Below are 24,187 nucleotides of genomic sequence, written 5' to 3' on the forward strand. Positions count from 1 at the left end.
GACCTCGCCCTGGCCCGACCTCGCCCTGGCCCGACCTCACCCTAGCCCTCAGCGGCCCGACCTCGCCCCAGCCCTCAGCGGCCCGACCTCGCTCCGGCCATCGGCGGCCCGACCTTGCCCTGGCCCGACCTCGCCCTGGCCCTCGGCGGCCCAACCTCGCCCTGGCCCGACCTTGCCCTGGCCCGACCTCGCCCTGGCCCGATCTCGCCCTGGCCCGACCTCGCCCTGGCCCGACCTCACCCTAGCCCTCAGCGGCCCGACCTCGCCCCGGCCCTCGGCGGCCCGACCTTGCCCTGGCCCGACCTTGCCCTGGCCCGACCTTGCCCTGGCCCGACCTCACCTCACCCAGCCCTCAGCGGCCCGGCCTCGCCCCGGCCCTCGGCGGCCCGACCTTGCCCTGGCCCGACCTCGCCCTGGCCCGACCTCGCCCCAGCCCTCAGCGGCCCGACCTCGTCCCGGCCCTCGGCGGCCCGACCTTGCCCTGGCCCGACCTTGCCCTGGCCCGACCTTGCCCTGGCCCGACCTCGCCCCGGCCCTCGGCGGCCCGACCTCGCCCAGCCCTCAGCGGCCCAACCTCGCCCTGGCCCGACCTCGCCCTGGCCCGACCTTGCCCTGGCCCGACCTCGCCCCAGCCCTCAGCGGCCCGACCTCGCCCCGGCCCTCGGCGGCCCGACCTCGCCCAGCCCTCAGCGGCCCAACCTCGCCCTGGCCCGACCTCGTCCCGGCCCTCAGCAGTCCTACCTCGCTCCGGCCCTCGGTGGCCCGACCTCCACTGCGACTTCGCCTGCCCTGGCCCTCTGAGTTCGCCCCGGCCCCGGCTTCTTCCCTTCTCCCCCTTTTCCCCCTTACCTCGGTTGCCAGACCCCACCTACCTCGGCCCAGGCAAAGACATTCCAAAATCCAGAAATACCTGGAATCCGGAACGGCTTCGGTCCCGAGGTTTCCGGATTTCGGACGCTCAACCTGTATTAGTATGTGTGAGTGTATATCTGTGCGTGTGTCTGTGAATCTGTTTGTGTGTCTGCATCTGTGCATGGGTGTATTTGTGTGCATCTATATGACCAAAACCAATAATCTTCTGCTTGAGTGGAGTGGTTCTTCCTTTGCAACAAAATGTTTTTGGCAAATTATTTCTGCTTTGCCTACTCACACAGCCACATTAATTACATCCCGATCAGTTACAATCTCATTGTACTGAAAATGATGGACAGCTTTCCTGGTTCCTCAAATGTTTGTAACATACTTCCACATGAAGGTAATGTTCCTTTAACTGAACTATCCAAGACCAGTTTCAAAGTATTTTATCTGTGAATCTATCGATAATGTATATTGTGTAAGTGTAACAAACTTACTTCCTTTCATACTTTACCCATCACATTTTGTTGATTTGACACAGCAGAGTTTGACTTGCTCAGTCATGAAATCAATAACCACAATAATACATTGTGTGTTGCATGACATAACACCCTTTTTATAAAATAGCACATTGTCTGACTGGCCATGAGCATAGCCATGGGAGATCTGTTGTATTACTAAAACATTGCATATGTGTGCACACTTCAGATAGCACACATCATCTAATTTAAATATCTGGGTTACATTGTTTTTCATAAAAGATTAAAAAAAATAAACAGACAGGGCATTTGCAATGCACAGAAAAACATTCTAGAAATCGAAATATTAGAGCCACAATTAGATAAAGTGAGAGTGATTGTCGTTGATATCAAGACAGCATTTGAACAAGTGTGGCATCAAGGAGCCCCAGTAAAATTGAAGTCAATGGGAATCAGGGAGAAAACTCTCCACTGGCTGGAGTCATAGCTAGCACAAAGGAAGATGGCTGTGGTTGTTGGAGGCCAATCATCTCAGCCCCAGGACATCGCTGCAGGAGTTCCTCAGGGCAGTGTACTAGGCTCAGCCATCTTCAGCTGCTTCATCAATGACCTTCCCTCCATCATAAGGTCAGAAGTGGTGATGTTCGCTGATGATTTCAGTGTTCAGTTCCATTCGTAACTCCTCAGATAATGAATCAGTCCATGCCATCATACCGTAAGACCTGGATGACGTTTAGGCTTGGGCTGATAAGTGGCAAGTAACATTCGCACCACACAAGTGCCAAGCAATGACTATCTCCAATGAACAAGAGTCTAACCACTGCCTCTTGACATTCAATGGCATTACCATCACCAAGTCCCCCACCATCAATATCCTGGGGATTACAATTGACCAGAAACTTGTGGTCCAGCCACAAATACTCCGCAGCATGGCCACCGATTTCTGGCAGTCACAGGCCTGAAGGGAAGGGGCAATTTCAGCCCCAATGGCTGGTGTTATTTGTAGGAGTTATGACGGGAGTTAATGGTGGGAGTTTATGACGGGAGTCTAGTGAGAGTTTATGGTGGGAGTCTGGTGGAAAAGCCGAGTAAATGCAGCCTATGATTTTTTACATTATATAATGTTCCTGCCTTATTTATAAGGATGCAATGCAACCTCTGAGTTACTGTGAGCAGTGCCATAGGAGATTCTCTAATCATGTAATAATATGTATGCACATGGCATACGATGGCTAGCTGGTACATAAGCCTTCACTTTGGCTTGAGACTCGTGGGATCATATAACTTTAGGTTGAGGTATAAATTGTGGATGTTACTGATTTTTCATCTGTGTCAATTGGATATTATCTCAAGTGAATGTAAAAAATGTTAAACTGTATTTGTCTGTTAAATCTTTCAATGACCAAGAATAACATACGTAGGAGAATATATCAAACCAATAATAATTCAGGTAACAATCACAAGCAACTTGAGCTTTCGTCTCATGATCTAGTGTAGGATATGAACGTCCTCCATGTATTTTGGTCTTGTAATACATGTCAGCCTATATGCAATCCAATATTCAAAACACTCTCACTCACTGTCGTATATATAATGCAGTCTTGCATATCTATTCTAGTTTCATTCAGTCTTACAGCCATGCATATATAAAATGGAAATATTACAAACAAAATACTAAATTAAAAAGTAGAAAATAAACACTTACGAGGCACAAGTTAGGAATGTGATGGAATACTCTCCACGTGCCTGGATGGGTGCAGCTCCAATAACACTCGAAACTCAACACTATCCAGAACAAAGCAGTCCGTTTGATCAGCACCCCATCCACTGGCTTAAACAGCCATTCCTTCCACCACTGGCGTACTGTGACAGCAGTGTGCACTATCCACAGGACACACTGCAGCAAGTCACCAAGGTTTCTTCAGCAGCACCTCCAAAAACCCATGACCTCCACCATCTAGAAGGACAAGGGTAGCAGCCGCATGGGAACACCATCACCTCCTGGAACCCCCTACCCAACAGCATTGTTGGAGTCCCTTTACCATCTGGACTGCATCAGTTCAAGAAGAAGGTTTACCATTACCTTCTCGAGAGCAACTAAGGATTGGTAATAAATGCTGGCCTTGCCAGTGGGGCCTTCATCCTAGAATGAACATTAAAAAAAATTAGACATGTCAGACCATTAGCAATTGTGCTAAGTAGGGTGTGGTACATTTCATATCTTCCATCAGGATCATAGAGAAATGAACTTCAATGGGCCAAATAGTCTTACCTCATCCTTGAATCTTCTTACATTATATTCAGTTCAAACTTCAAAAAGGATATTATTGCTGATGGCATTGAAAAGTCTAAATCACACAATACACTGCATCTATCCCGTGAATATAAATAAACTCAAAATAAGTTTCCCTAAAGCTTCTCTAAAGTCACTCCTCAATCTATAAACCATTCATTACTTGATGCTTTATGAGAAATTAATTAAAGACAAATGAATAGCCTATAAACATCTTAGTTTAATGAATAATCTTTTTATACTTGAATTAAGTTAATGCATTAAGCAAACAATTAAGGAACACTGATTACTCAAAGGACAAAGTATCCTTTGTAATTGGTTAATTCTAACTCAAAAAAAACATTAAAAATTACTCAAGATAAGAACTCATTAACTTGTTTCAAGTAATTATTAATTTCTCAATATTTATGTAGTAAATTACTCATGCCGAATAAAACCACTTAAGATAAGAACTAATTTACTAGATATAATTAATTTATCACACAATTATTTATTACTTCAAAACTCAGTAAAATATTTATTGCAGTTTCTTAACTTTGCTGAATTGTGTGCAATATGACTTGAAATCGAAGTTGTTGGAGCACGAGGTAGATTTGCATGATGTTCTAGCTAATATCGTGGACAAGAAGCTGAGGAGGATGGCAGTGACCATTTCAGAGTTGAATACCTTGATCTTCCAGATGAACATCATCAAATCTGAGATGAATACCAGCATCTCAGAGATGAGAACCTCAATCTTTGATATCTGCAATATCCTGGATCAATGATTGCCTGCATTGCAGTCCAGCAGGCATTATACTTTGTCACAGATATAGGGGCCGATTTTCATCAAGGCCTCCGCCCGCCCAAGTGCCGCCCAAAGTGCCGGCAATGGCCGCCGAGGTACCGGACGGTACTTTGGCTGGGATATTCATGGCCGAGGTCCCTCGAAGGTCGGCGGATGGCAGATGAGCGATGTACGCCGCCAGTCTGGGCGGCAGTGGGCGGGAGGTCGCATTCTCAGCGGCAGAGGCACTTGCCGCCCAAGTGCCGCCGAGGATGGAGTCGGGCCCACCGAGGGTCGAAGACCTGAAAAAAAAATCACAAATAAAAAATACAAAAACTAACTTCAGGGGACCCCATGCAGATAAGTCGGGGACAGACCAGCCTCCAGCCAACAGTCCACCCCCGCTCTGCCACTGAGTCCCGCCGACACCTACCTGTAGGTATGTCAGCGGGCGGTTCCCGGCGGCTCTCCCCTCCTGCCCGCTCCAGGCCACCTCCAAAGTGGTACTGGGCGGATCTGCAGGAGGAATATCGGCGGGAGTGGGTGGCAGTAGGTGGCAGCGGGTGGTGGACTGATGAATTTTGGCCCCATAGAAATAAACCACATAGAGACTTTGCTCCACAATGCTCTGACTAATACTAGCTCTGACATAGATCTCTCATTCAATGTGGCCTGTGCTCTGGGCTAGATTGATGGATAGTGTTTTGCCTTGAGACAGATCCGTGGCAGCTACGAGGAGATGCTCATTATTTATTGGATTATGTAGGGCAGGAACTTATGACAACAGACTGTCTCTGATGTTGAATTGCCATGTCCTGTGACAATTAATGCAATTTGTGTGCACTGTTAGTGAAATTGAAGGCCTGAAGGGCCCAAGAGATGATCATTTAGTCTGTCCAGATTCAGCAAGGCATTTGATGCACATTTTTTCTTGATAAGAAATATTTTCCAAATTTTGCTGAGCCCAGTGTATATTATTATGTTTGTTATTTTTTTCTTATTAAAGTGGCAGGTATTGCTTCAAGGTTTATCTCTTTAATTTATTCTCTCAAATCGATAATTACTTAACTAGCTAATCCCTTCCCATGAAAAGGCTTAACAACTATTAAATTAAGCCGGTGTAAAGTGGACAACAGCCGAGAGACCAAACTATTCACCTGAAATACACTGTTTCCAGACAGGACACAAACTTGCTGTGCTGCAGATAATGGTGGAAAGATTCAAGACACTGTCTCCATTTTATGTTTAGCAACAGCACAAATGACTTGGTGAAAAGAAAGAGGTTTCTCCCTCCATTTTCCTGATCATCCTCCCTAATGCCCAGGGAAAGCTTCAACCCTTGCAATCGAGGATGATTTTCTGCTTTGGCAAGGGAGTAATTTGGCTGAGTCAGGGGATCCAGACTAAGTCTTCCTATCCCCATGTATGGGTGAGAATTTGGGAACCATATTCAAGGGATGCCTCTTGTAAGAGGGCAGTTTATATTATTATGAAGGTTTTGGAGAGGGTATAGAATAGATTCACGAGAATGGTTCCAGATATGAGGGATTACAAGAATAGACTGGAGAAGCTGGGGTTGTTCTCCTTAAGGCAGAGAAGGCTCAGAGAAGATTTGGTAGAGGTGTTTAAAATCATAAAGGGTTTAAAAAGAGTAAATAAAGAGAAACTGTTTTCAATGGCTGAAGGGCCGGTAACTAGAGAGGTGATTGGCAAAAGAACCAGAGGCGACAGGAGGAAAGATTTTTATAGGCAGGAGTGGTTAGGATTTGGTGGATTCAGATTCAATAGTAGCTCTCAAAAGGGAATTGGATAAATACTTGAAGGAGAAAAAATTGCAAGGATTTGAGAAAAGAGCAGGGAAGTGGGACTATAACTGGATTGCTCTTCGAAAGAGCCGGTGGAGACTGGATGGCACAATTGGCCTCCGCTTGTGCTGCACTAGTCTATGATTCTGTTATTTCTATGCAACCAAAAACAATGTGCTTTCTATTGAAGATGTTGGGCTGAATTTTGCTGTGAGTGGTGAACGAATGGAGCTGGCACCTGCCCACAGACTTCCTATGGGGTGTTGCACAACAAGATGCTGTCAGTGGGAAATTCAAACAGTGTGGTGCCCTCTACAGAGCATCTGTGACCTGTGTGAACATAAGAACATAAGAACATAAGAATTAGGAACAGGAGTAGGCCAGCTAGCCCCTCGAGCCTGCTCCGCCATTCAACAAGATCATGGCTGATCTGGCCGTGGACTCAGCTCCACTTACCCGCCCGCTCCCCATAACCCTTAATTCTCTTATTGGTTAAAAATCTATTTATCTGTGACTTGAATACATTCAATGAGCTAGCCTCAACTGCTTCCTTGGGCAGAGAATTCCACAGATTCACAACACTCTGGGAGAAGAAATTCCTTCTCAGCTCAGTTTTAAATTGGCTCCCCAGTATTTTGAGGCTGTGCCCCCGAGTTCTAGTCTCCCCGACCAGTGGAAACAACCTCTCTGCCTCTATCTTGTCTATCCCTTTCATTATTTTAAATGTTTCTAAAAGATCACCCCTCATCCTTCTGAACTCCAACAAGTAAAGACCCAGTCTACTCACTCTATCATCATAAGGTAACCCCCTCATCTCCGGAATCAGCCGAGTGAATCATCTCTGTACCCCCTCCAAAGCTAGTATATCCTTCCTTAAGTAAGGTGACCAAATCTGCACGCAGTACTCCAGGTGCGGCCTCACCAATACCCTATACAGTTGCAGAAGGACCTCCCTGCTTTTGTACGCCATCCCTCTCGCAATGAAGGCCAACATTCCATTCGCCTTCCTGATTACCTGCTGCACCTGCAAACTAACTTTTTGGGATTCATGCACAAGGACTCTGCAAGGGCCGGGCGTGGAGGTCGTCCTCTCGGCTTACGCCGATGACGTGCTCCTCGCGGTAGAGGATCCCGCTGACCTGCGGAGGATGCGTGAGTGCCAGGAGATTTACTCGGCCGCGTCCTCCGCCAGGATCAACTGGGAGAAATGTTCCGGACTCCTGGTGGGTCAGTGGCGGGTGGACTCCCTGCCGGAGGAGCTCAGGCCTTTTGCCTGGAGCACGACCCATCTCCTCTATCGGGGAGTCTACCTTAGCCCCGACGAGGGAGCCTGGCCGGCGAACTGGCAGGAGCTGGAGGCCAAGGTCGCCGCTCGCCTAGGGCGCTGGACAGGACTGCTCCGAGTGCTGTCCTACAGGGGTCGAGCGCTAGTCATAAACCAGCTGGTGGCCGCAATGCTGTGGTACCGGCTGGTCACTTTGACCCCTCCCCCTGCGTTTGTCGCCAAGATACAGAAGAAGCTGGTGGACTTCTTCTGGAACAACAGGAAGCACTGGGTCTCTGCTGCGGTCTTGAGTCTCCCGCTTGAGGAGGGCGGTCAGTCGTTGGTGTGCGTCAGCGCCCAGCTCGCGACTTTCCGTCTTCAGACCCTGCAGAGATACCTTTACGTCGAGCCCCCTCCTAGGTGGTGTGCTCTGGCGAGGTATTTCTTCCGCCAGCAGCTCGACCTCAATTATGACACGCAGCTCCTGTTTGTGAACTTGGGGGGTGCCAGGACCGCCCTCCGGGAGCTGCCTGTCTTTTACAGGTAACTCATCAGGGTCTGGAACAAAGTCTCCACCAAGCGCAGCTCTCCGCCGGCTGGAGTGGCGGCCGTCCTGCAGGAACCGCTGCTCGGGAATCCGTACCTCCACGGCCGAGGCTTTATGTGGCGGTCGGAAGAGAGGGCTGTGGCTGGTGAGGTGACCAGGGTCAGGGACCTGCTCGATGGCGGAGGAGCGGGCTGGATGGCGCCAGACACGCTGGCGCGGCGCCTAAATTCTGCCAACGTCCGCCACGCGGCCGATGCCATCGAGTCGCTAAAAACAGCTCTGGGCCCTGACTCCGTTAGGTGCATCGAGGAGGCTCAGGCACGTGGGGAGATCCCGTCCGAACTGACCCCCGTCCGGACGGAATTCCTCATCGGCGCCAAACCCCGGAACCTCCCTCGGGGGCCGGCGCCTCACAACTTGAGCCGCCTCGGGGAAATCCCCTCCGTGCCTTTCAGTTCCGCGCGGAGGGGTTTCCTGTACGGGCTGCTCCTGCACACCCTCAACTTTGCCATCCTCGCCGGCCGTCCGGACACGCCATGGCGTACCATCTTGCCGTCCGGAGGAGGCGGGGGTCCCCGATGGAGGGCACTCTACGCAGGGGTCCTCCCACTATTCATCGGGGACTTGGCCTGGAGGGTGGTGCACGGAGCAGTGCCGTGCAATAAATTTTTAAGCCGGTTCACGGACTCCCAGGCCGCCTGCAATTTCTGCGGTCTGGAGGAGTCCGTGTTCCATGTTTTTATTGAATGCACAAGGTTGCAGCCCCTGTTCCACTATTTGAAGGGGCTGCTCCTGAAATTCTGGCTGCACTTCAGTCCCACTCTCCTGATCTTTGGGCACCCTGTGCGGAGGGGAGCGGGTAGGTCCGAAGGCCTCCTCGTAGGACTGCTCCTGGGCACGGCCAAGGGTGCCATCAGCCGGTCCAGGCAGCGGGCGGTCGAGGGGGTCGTTCAACCTGACTGCCTGCCTCTCTTCCGCTCTTACATCCGGTCCAGGGTGTCCTTGGAGATGGAGCACGCGGTGTCCACCGGTACGCTCGCGGCCTTCCGCGAGAGGTGGGCACCGGAGGGACTGGAGTGCATCATCACGCCCGGCAACCAAATTTTAATTTGATTTTACGTTTTTTAAGTTTAATTTGTTTTAATTGCCGGTGCTTTTAGTGTCCCCCTCTCCTTTTATAGGGGGCATTGGAGAAAAGGAAAAATTTGATTTTAGTGCCCAAAAAAAAAAACCACAAAAAAAAAAACCCCAAAAAAAACAAAAAAGGGCCTTGTAAATGTCTTGTGTGTGTCATCCAGGTCGGGTGGCACGGATACATGTTTTATGTTTTCGCAGGTAAACTCAAAAGAGTTTCATGCACAAGGACTCTGCTAGGGCCGGGCGTGGAGGTCGTCCTCTCGGCTTACGCCGATGACGTGCTCCTCGCGGTAGAGGATCCCGCTGACCTGCGGAGGATGCGTGAGTGCCAGGAGATTTACTCGGCCGCGTCCTCCGCCAGGATCAACTGAGAGAAATGTTCCGGACTCCTGGTGGGTCAGTGGCGGGTGGACTCCCTGCCGGAGGAGCTCAGGCCTTTTGCCTGGAGCACGACCCATCTCCTCTATCTGGGAGTCTACCTTAGCCCCGACGAGGGAGCCTGGCCGGCGAACTGGCAGGAGCTGGAGGCCAAGGTCGCCGCTCGCCTAGGGCGCTGGACAGGACTGCTCCGAGTGCTGTCCTACAGGGGTCGAGCGCTAGTCATAAACCAGCTGGTGGCCGCAATGCTGTGGTACCGGCTGGTCACTTTGACCCCTCCCCCTGCGTTTGTCGCCAAGATACAGAAGAAGCTGGTGGACTTCTTCTGGAACAACAGGAAGCACTGGGTCTCTGCTGCGGTCTTGAGTCTCCCGCTTGAGGAGGGCGGTCAGTCGTTGGTGTGCGTCAGCGCCCAGCTCGCGACTTTCCGTCTTCAGACCCTGCAGAGATACCTTTACGTCGAGCCCCCTCCTAGGTGGTGTGCTCTGGCGAGGTATTTCTTCCGCCAGCAGCGTGACCTCAATTATGACACGCAGCTCCTGTTTGTGAACTTGGGGGGTGCCAGGACCGCCCTCCGGGAGCTGCCTGTCTTTTACAGGGAACTCATCAGGGTCTGGAACAAAGTCTCCACCAAGCGCAGCTCTCCGCCGGCTGGAGTGGCGGCCGTCCTGCAGGAACCGCTGCTCGGGAATCCGTACCTCCACGGCCGAGGTTTTATGTGGCGGTCGGAAGAGAGGGCTGTGGCTGGTGAGGTGACCAGGGTCAGGGACCTGCTCGATGGCGGAGGAGCGGGCTGGATGGCGCCAGACACGCTGGCGCAGCGCCTAAATTCTGCCAACGTCCGCCACGCGGCCGATGCCATCGAGTCGCTAAAAACAGCTCTGGGCCCTGACTCCGTTAGGTGCATCGAGGAGGCTCAAGCACGTGGGGAGATCCCGTCCGAACTGACCCCCATCCGGACGGAATTCCTCATTGGCGCCAAACCCCGGAACCTCCCTCGGGGGCCGGCGCCTCACAACTTGAGCCGCCTCGGGGAAATCCCCTCCGTGCCTTTCAGTTCCGCGCGGAGGGGTTTCCTGTACGGGCTGCTCCTGCACACCCTCAACTTTGCCATCCTCGCCGGCCGTCCGGACACGCCATGGCGTACCATCTTGCCGTCCGGAGGAGGCGGGGGTCCCCGATGGAGGGCACTCTACGCAGGGGTCCTCCCACTATTCATCGGGGACTTGGCCTGGAGGGTGGTGCACGGAGCAGTGCCGTGCAACAAATTTTTAAGCCGGTTCACGGACTCCCAGGCCGCCTGCAATTTCTGCGGTCTGGAGGAGTCCGTGTTCCATGTTTTTATTGAGTGCACAAGGTTGCAGCCCGTGTTCCATTATTTGAAGGGGCTGCTCCTGAAATTCTGGCTGCACTTCAGTCCCACTCTCCTGATCTTTGGGCACCCTGTGCGGAGGGGAGCGGGTAGGTCCGAGGGCCTCCTCGTAGGATTGCTCCTGGGCACGGCCAAGGGTGCCATCAGCCGGTCCAGGCAGCGGGCGGTCGAGGGGGTCGTTCAACCTGACTGCCTGTCTCTCTTCCGCTCTTACATCCGGTCCAGGGTGTCCTTGGAGATGGAGCACGCGGTGTCCACCGGTACGCTCGCGGCCTTCCGCGAGAGGTGGGCACCGGAGGGACTGGAGTGCATCATCACGCCCGGCAACCAAATTTTAATTTGATTTTACGTTTTAAAGTTTAATTTGTTTTCATTGCCGGTGCTTTTAGTGTCCCCCTCCCCTTTTATAGGGGGCACTGGAAAAATTTGATTTTAGCGCCAAAAAAAAAAAAAAAAGCCTTGAAAATGTCTGCTGTGTCACCCAGGTCGGGTGGCATGGTTTTAATGTTTATGTTTTTGCAGGTAAATTCAAAAGAGTTTCATGCACAAGGACCCCCAGGTCCCTCTGCACCGCAGCATGTTGTAATTTCTCCCCATTCAAATAATATTCCCTTTTACTGTTTTTTTTTCCAAGGTGGATGACCTCACATTTTCCAACATTGTATTCCATCTGCCAAACCTTAGCCCATTCAATTAACCTATCTAAATCTCTTTGCAGCCTGTCTGTGTCCTCTACACAACCCGCTTTCCCACTAATCTTTGTGTCATCTGCAAATTTTGCTACACTACACTCTGTCCCCTCTTCCAGGTCATCTATGTATATTGTAAACAGTTGTGGTCCCAGCACCGATCCCTGTGGCACACCACTAACCACCGATTTCCAACCCAAAAAGGACCCATTTATCCCGACTCTCTGCTTTCTGTTAGCCAGCCAATTCTCGATCCATGCTAATACATTTCCTCTGACTCCGCGTACCTTTATCTTCTGCAGTAACCTTTTGTGTGGCACCTTATCGAATGCCTTTTGGAAATCTAAATACACCACATCCATCGGTACACCTCTATCAGCCATGCTCGTTATATCCTCAAAAAATTCCAGTAAATTAGTTAAACATGATTTCCCCTTCATGAATCCATGTTGCGTCTACTTGATTGCACTATTCCTATCTAGATATCCCGCTATTTCTTCCTTAATGATAGCTTCAAGCATTTTCCCCACTACAGATGTTAAACTAACCAGCCTATAGTTACCTGCCTTTTGTCTGCACCCTTTTTTAAACAGAGGCGTTACATTAGCTGCTTTCCAATCCGCTGGTATCTCCCCAGAGTCCAGAGAATTTTGGTAGGTTATAACGAATGCATCTGCTATAACTTCCGCCATCTCTTTTAATACCCTGGGATGCATTTCACCAGGAGCAGGGGACTTGTCTAACTTGAGTCCCATTAGCCTGTCCAGCACTACCCCCCTAGTGATAGTGATTGTCTCAAGGTCCTCCCTTCCCACATTCCCGTGACCAGCAATTTTTGGCATGGTTTTTGTGTCTTCCACTGTGAAGACCAAAGCAAAATAATTGTTTAAGGTTTCAGCCATTTCCACATTTCCCATTATTAAATCCCCCTTCTCATCTTCTAAGGGACCAACATTTACTTTAGTCACTCTCTTCCGTTTTATATATCGGTAAAAGCTTTTACTATCTGTTTTTATGTTTTGCGCAAGTTTACTTTCGTAATCTATCTTTCCTTTCTTTATTGCTTTCTTAGTCATTCTTTGCTGTCGTTTAAAATGTTCCCAATTTTCTATTTTCCCACTAACCTTGGCCACCTTATACGCATTGGTTTTTAATTTGATACTCTCCTTTATTTCCTTGGTTATCCGCGGCTGGTTATCCCTTCTCTTACCGCCCTTCTTTTTCACTGGAATATATTTTTGTTGAGCACTGTGAAAGAACTCCTTAACAGTCCTCCACTGTTCCTCAATTGTGCCACCGTTTAGTCTGTGTTCCCAGTCTACTTTAGCCAACTCTGCCCTCATCCCACTGTAGTCCCCTTTGTTTAAGCATAGTACGCTCGTTTGAGACACTACTTCCTCACCCTCAATCTGTATTACAAATTCAACCATACTGTGATCACTCATTCCGAGAGGATCTTTTACTCGGAGATCGTTTATTATTCCTGACTCATGACACAGGGCCAGATCTAAGATAGCTTGCTCCCTTGGAGGTTCTGTAACATACTGTTCTAAGAAACAATCCCGTATTATTCTATGAATTCCTCCTCCAGGCTACCCCGTGCGATTTGATTTGACCAATCGATATGTAGGTTAAAATCCCCCATGATTACTGCCGTTCCTTTTTCACATGCCTCCATTTTTTCCTTGATTATTGTCCGCCCCACCATGAAGTTATTATTTGGGGGCCTATAAACTATGCCTACCAGTGACTTTTTCCTCTTACTATCTCTAATCTCCACCCACAATGATTCAACATTTTGTTAATTAGAGCCAATATCATCTCTCACAACTGGCCTGATATCATCCTTTATTAACAGAGCTACCCCACCTCCTTTCCCTTCTTGTCTATCCTTCCGAACTGTCAGATACCCCTGTATGTTTAATTCCCAGTCTTGGCCACCCTGCAACCACGATTCTGTAATGGCCACCAAATCATACCCATTTGTAATGATTTGTGCCGTCAACTCATTTACTTTATTTCGAATGCTGCGTGCGTTCAGGTAGAGTGTTTTAATACTAGTTTTAAAACCATGATTTTTAGTTTTGACCCCTCCTGCAGCCCCCTTATATTCAAACCATCAAGCAAGACTTGAAGAGGGTAACTGAAAGCTCACTGTAGACTTGCCTATCCCGAGTCCTGCTTAGCTACCGCACGAGACCCCACTCACTCACTGGGATCCCACCTGCTGAACTGCTCATGACAAGAGCACTTAAGACAAGGAAGGCTCTCGTTAGTTCACCCTGATCTACATGAACAAGTAAAGAGCAGGGCCTTCAACAAAGTGCATACCATGATAGAGTAAATGTCACGCGAGATTGAAATCAATGATCATGTATTTGTATTAAATTATGGACAAGGTCCCAAGTGGCTTGCCGGCACTGTCATGGCCAAAGAGAAGAGCAGGGTATTTCGGATCAAACTTTCAAATTCACAGGAAACACTTGGACCAAATCAAATTCAGATTCACGGACTATCCTTAGCAACCTACATTGGACCCTACCTTTTTTGATCCCCCAAAATACACACCAGTGGCAACCGGCACCATGGTTGACCACGAAGCAGAACCCATCATCCACAGCAGCCCAGCAGGGCCCAACACACTAGGCAGCCCAGCAAAGCCAGCTGCATGGCAGCCCAACGAGGGCCCAACAAATGATTCAACAACACTAGCTTTCACACCGAGACGATCAACCAGGGCAAAAAGGCCCCAGATTGACTCACATTGTAAATCGTTACACTATTGACTTTGTGGGGGAGTGTTGTTATATATGTGGACTTGTATTTACTCTGTACAGCCACCAGGGGGCCCATCGCTGGAGTCCCAAGGGATCCCACAATCTGTTGGGAGCACAGGTATTTAATGAGGCTGCACAGATTGGAGAGGCATCTCTGGAGACCTGCAATAAAATACTAAGGTCACACTTTACTTTGAGCTCACAGTGTTCAGTCTGACTCTTTCTCCATACACAACAGTAGTGAGGCTAACATTGTTGCAGAAACAATGGCAGATCAAATCAGTCTCCAAACCCAATTGCCCAATCTGGCCCATCGGCCTTTCAGATCGATATTGTAGATCTCAGACTTCAGTGTAAGTACAGTCTTCTGTGCCAAATGACAAAGTTACACGGAACTCTGGAGGAATCTTTTTTTTTAGACATTACATACAATTATGTATTATCTCCAATACATTAACAGGCCATTCAGCCCAACCAATCTGTTTATGCTCCACTTGAGACTCTTCCCATACTGCCTCATCTAACTTTATCAGCATAACCCTCTATTCCCTTCTCTCTCATATGCTTATCTAGCTTCCCCTTAAATGCATCAATACTATTCACCTCAACTACTCCCTGTGGAAGCGAGTTCCGCATTCTCAGCACTCTTTGAGTGAAGAAGTTTCTTCTGAATTCCCGATTGGATTTCATGGTGACTATTGATGGCCTCTAGTTTTTCTCTTCCCCACATGTGGTATCATTCTCTCTCTATCCACTCTATCAAAATCTTTCGTAAGTTTAAAGACCTCTATTAGGTCACCCCTCAGTATTCTCTTTTAAAGAGAAAAGAGAGACAGTCTGTTCACTCTTTTCCGTTTTATATATCTGTAAAAGCTTTTACTATCGTTTTTATGTTTTGCACAAGTTTACTTTCGTAATCTATCTTTCCTTTCTTTATTGCTTTCTTCGTCATTCTTTGCTGTCGTTTAAAATTTTCCCAATCTTCTATTTTCCTACTAACCCTGGCCACCTTATACGCATTGGTTTTTAATTTGATACTCTCCTTTATTTCCTTGGTTATCCACGGCTGGTTATCCCTTCTCTTACCGCCCTTCTTTTTCACTGGAATATATTTTTGTTGAGCACTATGAAAGAGCTCCTTAAAAGTCCTCCACTGTTCCTCAATTGTGCCACCATTTAGTCTATGTTTCCAGTCTACTATAGCCAACTCTGCCCTCATCCCACTGTAGTCCCCTTTGTTTAAGCATAGTATGCTCATTTGAGACACTACTTCCTCACCCTCAATCTGTATTACAAATTCAACCATACTGTGATCACTCATTCCGAGAGGATCTTTTACTCGGAGATCGTTTATTATTCCTGTCTTATTACACAGGACCAGATCTAAGATAGCTTGCTCCCTTGTAGGTTCTGTAACATACTGTTCTAAGAAACAATCCCATATGCATTCTATGAATTCCTCCTCCAGGCTACCCCATGCGATTTGATTTGACCAATCGATATGTAGGTTAAAATCCCCCATGATTACTGCCGTTCCTTTTTCACATGCCTCTATTATTCCCTTTATTATTGCCCGCCCCACCGTGAAGTTATTATTTGGGGGCCTTTTAACTATGCCCACCAGTGACTTTTTCCCCATACTATCTCTAATCTCCACCCACAATGATTCAACATTTTGTTCATTAGAGCCAATATCGTCTCTCACAACTGCCCTGATATCATCCTTTATTAACAGAGCTACCCCACCTCCTTTCCCTTCTTGTCTATCTTTCCGAATCGTCAGATACCCCTGTATGTTTAATTCCCAGTCTTGGCCACCCTGCAACCACGTTTCTTTAATGGCCACCAAATCATACCCATTTGTAATGATTTGTGCCGTCAACTCATTTACTTTATTTTGAATGCTGCGTGCGTTTAGGTAGAGTGTTTTAATACTAGTTTTAAAACCATGATTTTTAGTTTTGACCCCTCCTGCAGCCCCTTTACATTCAGTGGCCCTTTTTGTTTTTTGCTTTGGGTTTCTCTGCCCTCCACTTTTACTCATCTCCTTTCTGTCTTTTGCTTTTGTCTCCTTTTTGTTTCCCTCTGTCTCCCTGCATTGGTTCCCATCCCCAAACAGGGATAGCAACTGTACATGTCCTTAACCAATCACATTGAAGAATCATTAATGAGCAGCACAGAGCCTGAACCAGGAAGTGTCAGTTGGAATAATGAATTCAATGTCAATTCATGTACAGAAAGCAAAATAGAAAGAGAGAAAGATTCGATTGAGACATAAAAGTGACAGAAAGAGAAAGTTAAAAAAAAAATAATTTAATAAAATCTCCAACAACAATTAAAATCTGAAGGAATGAGACTCCAAATATAAAAGCTAGTTTTCAGTGCCCGGGAGATTGTTTGGTGCTATTTAAGATTTAGCATGCCATTAAAAGGGTACTTAGACTGGAATGGACAAGCCCTAACTTTTAGTGTCAGCACTGCAACTTCACGCCGTTCAATTCATTTGAATGGGGAGTCAGATTGTGAAATGCTGTTTTCACACATTTTACAGAGAGGCAGCGCATCTCGGATAGCAACTTCCGGATTTTTACTTTTAACTGCCCATCTCCATTCACCAGAAGTTGCGCCTAAATAATGATGAGTGCTGTTAGCCTCACCATTATTTTCACAGCAAAATTTGGGCCAATGATATATCAGAGAGTATTATGGTAAGGGCCACTGCCCTATTACATGCCATCCTAATAAAGTATTTCAATATTGCATGGGCAATAAATGCTGACCTTGCCAGTGACGCCCACATCCCATAACCGAATAAAAAATATATACATTTTCAGACATTTCAATATTTTATACTGATTAGATATGAAATTAGTTCAGTTAATGAGAATTTTGAGGAACAGAAAAGTCCTCTATGCCCCAAAAATGTGTGCCCTAATTCCTTCCCTTTCCTCCATATTCCTGTAATTGCTCTCTCTACAAAACTATCTCCAATTGTGTCTTGATACTGTTTACACTGTCTCCTCCCTTTAAAATGAATGGGCAGGAGATAAAGGGCTAGAGAATGCATAAATGAAAAACTCTGGCCGTCACATTTACCATTTGAGATGGTCAAGAGGTCACACAGACTTTATCTTTGGAAGTCGTTTTTAATGATTAAACTTTGGCAATAAAAGCAGAAAATGCTGGAAATGTACACCAGGTTACTTAGCATCATAACGTTAAAGTTAAGAAGTGAGATTTATGTGTAGTCCTTGACCAGAAGCAGGAGTGTACCCATTTAAAGCAGTGATTGTATTTCAGAAGTAATCCACTTTCGGACTTGATAAGATGTTACATAAATGCAAGTTCATTCTTTCTTTCTATCAAAAATGAATGAAGGGATACCAAATCTATATTTTGGATCAGAAGATACTATAAAATGGAGGGGATATTAGCTCAGACTTGCTTTTTTCTGACAACTGAATTCCTTTGGCTCTACCTGATGTCTGCGGCAAAAGCACAGGACATTAACAAACTGCCGCCAGATCTACTGGCTAGCAGTTGTAATGGACTAATATACATTTGAGTATGTTATCTGTCACTTCCAATGCTCTTTATCCCCCAAAATACTCTGAATCCTGCAATGTATCATATTCAACTTTACAATATCACATTCAACGTTATTACTCTTCCACTTTCATCATACTGCCTCCAATGTGTAACTGCATGTCTAACACTTAATGGAAAGAAATTTAGAACTGTATTTACAAAACAAACTATTCAACTATATATTGTCTCCAACAGAGATGGTAAACTTCAGTGTGATATTGTACCTCAGGTTCTGATACCATTGATAAACTTCATCCATACTCGTGCATTGAATTACAGCCTTCGAACTTAACGTCAGCTATCAATTACCTTTGTTATTGACAACATGTGATCTCGTAGACTTGTGGATCAATTGCATCCTGCAGTAATTCTTGTGTGAACATTTTATTCCATGATAGAATTTAATCTTGATAGAATGCTAGATTCTGGTGGCAATACTAGTGGACTAATGCTTAATGACTTCATATAACATTCTTTTCAGATCATTTCAAATAAATGGCATGACACCTACACTCAAACAGCAGATTGAGGAATGTCATATGAATAAGTATCTGTCCACTAATATTACTGATATTATTATCTTGGCTAAGGATATTTTAATGACCACTAGGATAATCATTTTGTGACAATTAATTTGCTCTGTTGAATTTCCATCTCCCCCAGGAGAGGAGAGGATTGGATCACACTCCCAATACCAACAGGAGGGTAAAGTTCAGTTTGTGATTGACGCTGTATATGCCATGGCTCACGCTCTACACAACATGCACAAAGATTTCTGCCCAGGCTACACTAGCATCTGTCCTGCGATGGAGCCAGTTAGTGGAGAAGATCTCCTGCGATACATCCGTAATATACATTTTAATGGTAAGCCTGCTGATTTTGCATTGCTGGAGAAATGGGCGAATTGACAATTTATTGTCCATTATTTATGTATTTGCCATTGTTTAGTTACATCAGTGTATCCAAAAGTACATAAAATCAACTGGTCAGTTTTTTTTCTCAATATTAACTGTAAAATGAGTAATTATTCTGCAGCAAATTTTGTTTTAATCTCAGGTGCTTCTGGCACTCCTTTAATAGAACAATCAGTGGTCACTGCCAAAATCTGTGAGAGATTTTATTCCTGGAACTGTGCAATAGACACTCAAAGAAATCATTCCCATTTAATTCATAAGGAAAGAACTCTCAGGACTTAATTGAGATCTGAAATGTAATTTACCTCCAAATACAATTCTCTTGTTCTTAAAGGGGAGCTTTAGTATAAGGTAAGTGTGGTAAAACTTCCCTTAATACCCATCTTTTGGGGTAAATGTTGGGGTAAATGTTTAAAATGATGTGCGTTGACCCCCACCTAGGCTGGGATTTTGCTGACCTCGGTGGGTCCGTGGCGGGCGATGTCGGTGGGGGAACCCGACCCCACTACTGTCTCCATCCTGACCTCTGAAATGAATTTCCCTTGATTGGGCTTGTTAAGCCTGCCCAGTGCGTTTGCCGGCCAATTAGAGGAAGCTGGTCTGGTGATGTCATTTGATGACGTGTCATCAGCCGGTTTCCTAAAAGGGATCATGGGCAACTTTATTTTGACAGTTGTGCTGTCAGTATTCTGCAGCATTGAGGTGCTGCAAACACTGACAAACACTGCACAGAGGTGCAGGACTGCACCCAGGCTCTCCGATGACTCCCTCCATATGCTTATGAAGGGAGTCACAGCATGCAGGGAGGTCCTCTTCCCTTCCAATGGGCGGAAGAGACCTCCCCAGGAAATCACACACACTGGTCGCACATTACACAGGAGGACACAAGTAGGCATGTGGTCAGAAGGACCAGGCTGCAGTGCCGCAAACATTGCAATGATCTCAGTAGATTACAAAACTTTAGTACAAAGCCACACTCAACCTAATCCTGCTGTGCCTCTCATCACATCCCCATCACTCTGCCCTCCCTACCCTACTCCTGTACATCCTTATTCACACCAACTTACCTTGCACCTCCACCCATCCCCCTCTCTCTATCTACATTATCACTTTCTCATCTCACTAACCACCCCTCACACTTACCCTCATCCTAGTGCAATCATAGCAACTAACAACACACAAGGGTAGGCACTTGGCTGCAATGTTCATGGAAAGTTTCTGTTAGTGTGGTGTCAAACATTGAAACATTTATTTTCAACACATTACATTCTTGGACAGATATGTGTATGCACCTTTAAACGTGGCTTAGTGAGTTGCAGTGAATGGTGAGACATAACGGTACCCCACCCCACAATGGTGATGAATGTGAAAGGAACAGCTTGGGCATTGTAGGATGCTTTATGGTGTTGGTGTGGGATGGTGCCAACCTGCCACATCATGTAGCAGCTAGGGCGTACAGCATCAAGTGAAGATGAGGCCATCCCTGGCGTCCCTGGCAGCAATGTGGTCGGGTGCTGATGCTCTCTGTCCTGTGCAGCATCAGTTAATTGCGGAGAACGTTGGTGATGTTATTGTTGGTGCTGCTGGTGTGCCTTGTGCTGCTAGTTTTGGGGCTGATCGTGGTGGGATTCTGAGGACTAAGATGAGAGTGTATAAAGAGCACCCATGCTGATGGAATAGATGGCAGATGAAGTTGAGATGACAGAAGCGATCAGTCAAAGGTGAGAGAGGTAATAAGGTCAGACTGGATGGAAACTTCTGTAAAGACTTGCAGCATGGTGAACCTGTTGTGGAAATGCGTGAGGAAGAGTTTGTGGCTGATGGAAGATATCTCTGTCAGGTGGGAGCTTTTACTGTACATTTGAAGCTGTCAACTCAACAGCTGATTCAATGGCCACTGACCTCCTGCCTCAGCTTGACAGACATGGTCCACAACCAGTGTGGACCTCGTGGGTGAGCTGTCAAATGCAGAAGGTGTGCTGAATTGATTATTAAATGGTTCTAAACAAGCCACTAATTACCTGAATTGCGTTCCCCGCTGTGAACCCACTGCTGCATGTTGTGTCTGCTCAGCGCTGACAGACCCAATATCGGGGAAATGCGTGTGGCGGTGGGTTCATAGCACGGTCCCGATCGGCTGTGGATAATAAACACTTTCCCACCCAACCGGCCACCAATCATGTCCGCTGATCCCCCGGAAAGTCCAGCCCTGGTCTTTAAGTGTAAGGGAAATACATTAAATGGCATACTCACCAGACAATAGTGAATGATAAATACAGTGTGTGCAAACCTGGACCCTGGTATTTTAGTGTGAGGAGACTGATGTCAGTGGGCTGTGCGACGAGGTAACACCTCATGCATGGCATTGTTCCATGAAAGTTCTGGCAGTAAATAGGGAAAGCTGATGATTGGCGGTTGTATAATGGAGGTTCCACTGTAGGATATGTTCAATCAAGGCGGGAAAGAAATCCGATTTTAGAAAATGCAAGGTTCTAGTCAAATGAACTATAAATCTGAAGGCTTAAACCCCTTGATAATCTCTGTCACTTGATTTAAGTATTATTTTTATGCTTGGCTCCCTATAATAATGTCGCTGACATTTTCCAGACCTCAGTCTCATTTTTTAGTTCTACGTGTCAGCTATTATGAAGTAAAAGCCAATAGGGCACCATATAACCTTTTCCTTATTGTTAAAGAAAAATCGGGATAGCAGCATGGGATCAAGAGATCTGTTATACAAGTAACATCACTGTCATGGAAACTGCTAAAACTAACCTCCTGTAACCAAGCATGCTGTGTGACCACGGATGACGAGGTCACTTTGAAAAGGGGCCATTGATTATTCATTAAAAAGAAAGGGTAATGGACATGTGTATGGCACCGTATCAAAACCCAACACAGCATTTCCAATAGTTTTTGAGTGAGCATTTACACCACAACTTTGGCATAAAGACTTATTCTGGAGTTGGGGTCCAACCCGATTTCGGAGGGAAGCAGAGTGAGACTCCTTGGAGTGAGTAATCTTGTACCACTTCAGTTTGACAGTGCATAGAATGTAAATCCAATGCAGGTCCAACCAGGTATACAAAGGTGTGCACGGGTCCAGAGACATTGACATGTGTGGTACAGGTACTTGCATATTGTTAACTAAATACTAGATGGACACCTGATGGGAGTCACCTCATTTTAGCAATTACACTCCAGGGTCTCTGGTATTGCTTGTATTAGTCTTTGTCGGGAAAGTTCTCGAGCGCCCAGAAATAAAAGTAGACAGTTATTGCCACAGCAATTAGAGTGCTCCTTCACACATAATAGACACTTTTCGCATTTGCTTGTAATTAATTTTAAATGTTTAGACAGTGCAGGCGAGATCCTCTCCCAGTTCTGCCCTTTACTGTTGATGTACAGTGTAGATTCCGCCCCGGCCCCAAGAGCAGCGGTACATTGCCATGCTGAAACAGAGTACTCCCATTCAAGAAAAAAAATTGCAAAAGCAAGAGACAAATATGTCAGAGGTTGAGAACGAGTGAGAGTAGCAGCAGATCTCTCTTTGGCGTAAGACTAATCCTTCTGGAGAAAGCTCGATCCAGTCAGGGGAATCATTTTGAGTAGGAACACTAAGCAGGTCAATTGAACTATAACCATAATGTGGATGTGTTTCAATTCTGTATCTAAATAGTGATAACTGTGATTGGTGCACAGATTGAGAATTTTTTTTTTGCCTGGGAACATTCAATTTAATGGAAAAGCAAAATATTGCGGATGCTGGAATCTGAAATAAAAACACAAAATGCTGGAAATCTCATCAGGTCAGGCAGCATCTGTGATGAGAAACAGAGTTAACATTTCAGGTTGATGACCTTTCGCCAGAACACAATTTTCAATTTAATGGCTTTGGTCATTTGATACATACCCGTCCTCCTTTGGAACATTAGGTTTCAAATTAATACACATTGCTAGTGCTTGGGGGGGGCGGGGGGGGGAGGTGGGGGGAGGTGTGGGGTGGTGTTAGAGATGGCAGAACTGCCAGCAAGGCGCCAGCAGTTGCCATATGTATCATTAGTCTTGGAGCCATTAGGATACAAGCCCAGTTTCAAAGACACAATGTAGCAACTTGATCATGGCACTTCATTGACTAAATACTGGTTCACGTTTCATTCAGATCTCATCTACGCAGTTAAGGTCTTGAAGAGATGAAATTGGATTAGCCTGGAGACAACTGGTGGGCTTGCAGAACAAAGCATCTGGCTTGCATTCTGTTGATCCACATGCCTTTGGTATCATGTAAACTGTAAAGCCCTTACACAATACCACAAATCCACATGAGGCACATTCTATGGGCAAGGTCACTCTATGACCTGAACCTTTATTCACAGGACCCAGAAGTCATAACTCTGCGTGGGACCTCCCTTTATATACCTGGGTGACCAGGTGAGGAGTGTCTCCCACAAGTTCACCCCCTGTGGTCAAGGTGTGCATTTCTTACGTATATGCAGTATTGCAGTGTTGTTACATAAAGGTTACATACATGACATAAACAATAAGGCCAGAACATTTTCGTCGAATGTATTCAAAGTCATTGATTTTTTTCCCGAGACATAAAGTAATGAGAGAAATGGAAGTGCCGGATCCTGCTGGAGCGTGGCATCTCACGGTATATACAGTTAGTTATACTTCTTCCTGCACCGTTCAGCTCGCAGTTTCTTTGTGCCATAACTTGGTCATAATGGGATGGCAAGAGCAATGGGACAACTGGGACCTTCGTAAAATGATGGAACCAACAATGTATCTCCTTACCTAATGAAATTTAAGGATTGAGAAAGGAAGAGAAGAACGACAGAGAAGGAGGGTGGATTGAAGTCAAATTGGGTACAGAAAGTGAAATAAAGAGAGGAAAAAAGATTGGATTGAGAGAGAGAGAGAGAGAACAAAGGAAAAGCAAAAAGACATTTTTTAAATCTCTAAGAACAATTCACTACCTGAAGGAATGAGACTCCACAGTTTCAATTGTTCGCATTGTGGGTCAGAGAGTTTGATTGGCATTGCATTAACAATTATTACATCGTTAGAAGGGTATGTACGTTCTTAATTATCAGACTTAATTTTCAATATCGAGTTTAATGACAATTAATGTCCGAATTCAGCAAGTTCTTAAAAATAACGGGGCAGTTAAGCACGTGATGCCATTTGCATGAGGCAAATGACGGAATGGCATAAATCGACCAGCAAACTCTGCAGATTCGCAATTCACAGTGTAGCTCTCAATCCGCTGAACTTGTTGGCTGATTCGCGCATTAATAATGGCGTGCATTGTTAACACACC

General features: G+C 46.4%; 1 protein-coding gene across 1 annotated transcript in view; it reads left to right on the forward strand.

Annotated features, from left to right (window-relative positions):
* The window catches only part of LOC139277363 (metabotropic glutamate receptor 7-like), a 921,672-nt gene that overhangs the window by 552,980 nt on the left and 344,505 nt on the right, over nt 1–24,187 (forward strand). Inside the window, exon 6 of the mRNA XM_070895726.1 lies at nt 18,614–18,814. Coding sequence (XP_070751827.1) covers nt 18,614–18,814 — 201 coding nt within the window. The remainder of the gene's footprint in view (nt 1–18,613; nt 18,815–24,187) is intronic.

The sequence above is a fragment of the Pristiophorus japonicus genome, chromosome 12 (genome assembly GCF_044704955.1).
Source record: "Pristiophorus japonicus isolate sPriJap1 chromosome 12, sPriJap1.hap1, whole genome shotgun sequence".
Lineage (NCBI taxonomy): Eukaryota > Metazoa > Chordata > Chondrichthyes > Pristiophoridae > Pristiophorus > Pristiophorus japonicus.